This window comes from Lolium rigidum, chromosome 7 (assembly GCF_022539505.1).
Source record: "Lolium rigidum isolate FL_2022 chromosome 7, APGP_CSIRO_Lrig_0.1, whole genome shotgun sequence".
NCBI lineage: Eukaryota > Viridiplantae > Streptophyta > Magnoliopsida > Poales > Poaceae > Lolium > Lolium rigidum.
The window spans coordinates 103,237,243-103,242,423 of record NC_061514.1 but is presented as its reverse complement, the minus strand read 5'-3'; the positions used below and the strand labels follow the sequence as shown (position 1 = coordinate 103,242,423).

Below are 5,181 nucleotides of genomic sequence, written 5' to 3'. Positions count from 1 at the left end.
AAACACTGGTTATGAAGAGACTGTGGAGGTACAGAACATATATAATCAGACTACTGAGGATCGCAATCTCGGCATTGATGTGGTTCAGACCCAGTCTGAGAAACTGCTACCGCGACAGGTTTTTCTGCCGTATCCTGTGCCACGGCAGGGAATGTAATAACACTTGCAAACTTAGAATCCAAATCCCAGATACACCGCCTGGAAATATATCAAACATAGAAAAATTAAGAAGGAATAAGCACTATCTCGTTCCAGTATGCAAGGGAATTATGTCAGCTTGCGAGGGTCTCGACCTTCCTTGCAGCAAACAAACAGTCACATGATATAGTATACGACATCCATCCGAAATTCCCGCAGCACACATCACATGATCGCTGTTGTGATCGCCTCTCACATCCACTGCAACCGGTTGAGTCAAAGCTCTAGCCGCATAAAGTTTTCTTTCTCTTCTTCTCATTGTCAACATTGCTCACGATACATTGTTCAAACTTTCAAAACACAAACAAAATTAAAACAGACATAGAAAGGCTGCCTCCAAAGCTGTGGAGGCAGCAGACATATATCATAGGTATATGCCTTTCTTTTCCCCGCTAGAGCTAATGGTGGTACTACAGGCACATCCAGCATCTAAGCAGATGCATCAACCTTTTGAACTTTACTAGCCCTTTCGTAAGAGTCGGAGTGGCGACCCCGCCTCCCACCACCGAAGTGCCTTCCACCACCACCTCTGTTATTCTTCCAGTCCCTGAACGTCAACACCAAAACAACAGAGTTATCTCCTGAACAGATTATAGCAAAAAAGCACGGCATAACTACATAACGTGTCTTACCACTAATATTGTATTGCAACACAAGCATGAAGCATGCAATGTCTTAAAGTTCAGTATAGAAGAATGAAAGAGTGCACTGAACCAACGAATTTTGTACAGTTAAGTTTGGAGATGAAATTTTGCCAGCACTTTCAGGATAACATTATTCGAGATATAACTATTGTCCCTTCTTTTTGACAATTCAATAGCTGCCGTTCAATTTATAACCAATTTAGACATGACATGTACTTCAGATACCTAACATGACTAAAAACAGGTAGAGACAAATACGAAAACAGCACCAACAATCAAATGTAACAAATTTATAATACCTTCCTCCCCTGTTACTTCTATTGTTTTCTTTATATTTCCCTTGGCCTCCCTTTATTTCACTCCAATAATCCTTCTCAGCTTGTCCTGCATCAGAATAGGAGCTTGATCAGACTAGGAATTAATCATTATGTCCAAATCTAACTGTCCAAGAGTCTAACAGAAAAGACTTATACTGCTATTTCAATACCCAATTTGATCAATAGTTTCACACGAAAGATCAGATACACCAATGGAAATTATTACATGCGTACAGCTAACTGTGCAAGAGTCTAACAGGAATTATATTCACATTGTCGCACATAAACTACAGAACCAAAAAGTAATATAAGAAGTCATCGACTTGCACAGTGAGTTAGCTACTTTATACAATAAAAAGCTCAAATTTTTTTGATCAAAACTGAAGTCTTACCAGACACGGGTTCCAAAGTAACAAGGTGGCCCTTCATAATCAAACCGCCTTCATCCGAAAGAGCTGCCAATGCACGGGCCTTTTCAGCTGCCTTCGATTCCTCAAACCTAAGATATCCTGAATCATCCCCCTTACTGAAATCCACGTACTTCAAGATGGGGAAAAATCAAGAGAAATATTAGTCTGGTATAAATAAATTACATGTGATAGAGAATTATGTTTAATTGAAGACCATACAGAAACAAACAAAAAAAAGCGAAGATAAATATTTACGAAGATAAGAACTTCCGAATTCATGTGTAACAGACATTTTGAGGCTCCATTAGATTAATAAATCACCTTTGTACTGCTAAACATGGTTGGATATCACCCTTGGTATTGTCCAGTTAACAGATAGGTTATGTGCAAAATCTAGCAAAAAATGGATTGAACTTTTGAAATACATTTGCAACCCACAAAACTATTCCTCGACCAGTCACCTAAATATGAAAAAAGCATTGCATGTTTGGCAGCCAAGAATTAGATGAACTGGTTGTGTATAACCATATTGTGTGATTTATAGAACTACATGATTCCTCAACATAATAAAAAAACAAGCTAAGCTTCATGTTTTCAAGTAGTTCAACAATCTGTTCTAGACCATAGTTGGATTTGCAAATAAAACGTGTATGCTCCAGTTTTGAATTCAATGACTGAGAAAATCTGATGGTGGAGGTACATTTGAACTGAATATCATGATGCTGACATTTGAACTTTCTGGTTTCGCTGCTTTTCTCAGCAAGCTTGATGGCTAGATTTTCTTTACTATGAAATCGAAGTTGAGGTACATGTGAATCAAATATCACGATACTACGATAGTTAAGTAAATACTTATATTTTCTTTGCTTATTATTCCAGTTACCTTCAGAGTTAAATTTGCAATTGCCTCACAGGAAAATAGGGTATCTAATAGGTCTTATACTATCCTAGTACTAGTCCGTAAACAAATATTACTAGTGACATGAGAACAATATGTCAAGAGAAAAAGTCATCAGAAATCAAATTACCCGCACTGTGCCAAATTTTGCAAAATATTCTTTGAAGTCCTCCCTTGTAATTATTTCCGTGTCATTTTCCGAAGGGCTTTTACCATCCTTGTTCAGAGATTGTGCATCTGCGGCTTTCGACTCCTCAACGTCATCTGACTTCCCTTCAGTGGCATCAGCGTTCTCAGGGACCTTCTCTTCATCACCTATCACCGATTCCTTGGCAGGACTGGAAGCCCCTTCCTTCTTGGCAATGTCAGCCTCATCAACTTTGTCCCCACCATTTTGTTCCGAGTCACCATCAGCACGAATATTCTTTAGCTTGAAAGCCAGAATCAAACCTTTTGGATATCTAAAACCAAATAATGATGATTCACAGAGTTAAGTCAAACTCTAGGGAAAAAAAAGGATGCTCCATACTGCTAGTAAAGAAAGTTTACCCTTCGTCACGTCCAGGCTTATTAGTGTTTGATTTTTCATAAGCTTCTTGCTTAGCCTCTCTTTCGGTATCAAACTCCTTCCTGTATTATGTAAGCATTCGATTCCATATTATTAATAAAGAGTTATGAAAAGAGTCAACACTGTTAAGACTATGAGTCCCTCAACTCCTGATTCTGAAATTAAGAGGAACTGACTTGGACATCAATCATTGTGAATAAAGTAACAGACAATATAAGACCTTGCAGATAAGTAAAATTCAATCATCAACTGATACAGAAAGAGCATGGAAACAAAAACATTGAGAATAAGCCCGAGAAACAAAAAATTAGATTCTCTCGCTGGTAAATTGTAAGCATGAAAAGGACTGAATTGGCAGTAAGCTTACTTTGGTTTTATTTCCAGATCAGCTCCTGCGAAACTAAGTTTCTTCTCCAAAACACTGTTTGCTTCCTCTTCTTCTGAGAATTCAACTAAAGCTGTGCCGCAGAAGTGCCTCTTATCGGAAACATGTTTCGGTAGCCTTACGCTGTTCACCTGTGACGACAACATAGCACCATCAGAATTTACATTACAGGATTCACGCATTTACAGTGATGTTCATTTAACTTGCGAGTTTGACATACCATTCAAAATCACATGTATCATAGATCTGGTAGACATTTCAGTTCAAAGTACTAGCTACTATGTGTTACTGAACCTTGAAGCAACAAGCACTACGTAGTCTAGCCTATCCTGTCAAGTCTGGTATTCAAGGCTATCCAGATAACATACCTTGCCATGCTGAGCAAAGAAAGACTGAACGTCTTCCAGCTTTACGTTGTAAGGAAGTGGTGACGCAGCGATCGACCTAGAGTCGATTTGCTCTATAATCTCATCTGGCTTCAACAGCTCGCTAGCTCTACCGACTCTCTTCCCTGTATAAACACAAAACGAAAACAAGTGGTTACCAAACCATGCCACTGGCATACTTGTGTAAGAGCAACTGAAGTAAGACGTGTTCATTTCGGTCTAATTAGCAGCAACCGTCCATTTTACGACGTGATTTAGCTAGTTTATATTGTGGATTTGGTATATAACATTAAGGGGTCTTGATTCGAATCATCAATTTTACTAGGAAGTAGAAATTCACCGTGTCAGTCTCTACATAAAACTGAAATTGGAATATTATCCTTTCGGTCAGAAGTTATGCTTATTAGCCACGAAACAGGAATACTTAATGTTAGGCAGGCCAACGGGGAAACAAGTTGCTTACCGTCCTCAGAGACGCGGAGGGCCGCGGAACACCGCAGAACCTTGGCGACGGCTAGCACCGTCGTCTCAGGCACGCTGTCCTCTTTCACCGTGGCGTCTAAGCCAAGGTGCGACCTCATCTTCGCGAAGGAGCAGATGAGAGCCAGGCTAACCACTGCCGAGCCCCAACCCCGCAAAAAGAAAATAGAGCACAAAATTAGCACTGGAACTAAATAAAGCAAATCAGCATGATCAATCGGAGACTGGGAGGAATTCGTACATCCATCCTCGCTCTCCTCGACGGTCTTCCGCAGGAACCCGTCGCGCGGGAGGTTGCTGTCGCTGAAGTAGAACTCCACCTGCGGCACGCGGAAAGCGGAGAGGGGAATAGATAAGCAACCTCGATCCCGGAGATTTCAGGGCTGGGAGGGATCGGGGGAGGCGCGTACCTGGCGGAGGACGTTCTTGGCCTTGGTTTCGTCGAGGGAGACGGCGGGGGCGGGGGTGGCGGCGGCTGCTTCGGTGGCCATGGCTAGCGCGTCTGGGCCGGGAGCGGGGGCGGCTGCGCTAGGGTTTTACGGGGTGTGGCGGGTACTATTCGGGTTTAGGGCTGTTTAATTGCGACGAAATAGAAGAGGGGTCCGTCTGTGAGAAGAAGACGTGGGGGAAAGGGCGTGCGGGCTCGTCTGGGCCTTTTTTTTGGTATGATTTGAGTTGGACCAGAAACCGTGGGTCGCAGGCCAGATGTTTTCCGTACTTATACATGATTTGAGGGTCCATCTTTAGAAAATACGGCCCAAAATAGGAAATTGGACCTGCGCCATCCTCTCTCATCTACGCGTCGATTAAATTCGACCAGGGAGTATCAAAGTAGCAGTTTCAAAAAACAAAAAAAATACTAGCAATCTGGAACACTCGCCAACATTGGCCAACT

At 41.7% G+C, this 5,181-nt stretch overlaps 1 protein-coding gene across 1 annotated transcript; it reads right to left on the bottom strand.

Annotated features, from left to right (window-relative positions):
- Positions 1–224: 224 nt before the first annotated feature.
- Positions 225–4,789, bottom strand: LOC124676885 (la protein 1-like). Its single transcript, XM_047212902.1, has 10 exons — positions 4,697–4,789; positions 4,528–4,606; positions 4,270–4,422; positions 3,789–3,931; positions 3,403–3,551; positions 3,017–3,097; positions 2,598–2,928; positions 1,552–1,699; positions 1,142–1,226; positions 225–745 (listed from the first exon to the last, which is right to left on the bottom strand). Exons 1-10 carry the CDS (start codon positions 4,775–4,777, stop codon positions 628–630), a joined length of 1,368 nt encoding a protein of 455 aa, XP_047068858.1. The 5' UTR covers positions 4,778–4,789; the 3' UTR covers positions 225–627.
- Between the last annotated feature and the right edge of the window lie 392 nt (positions 4,790–5,181).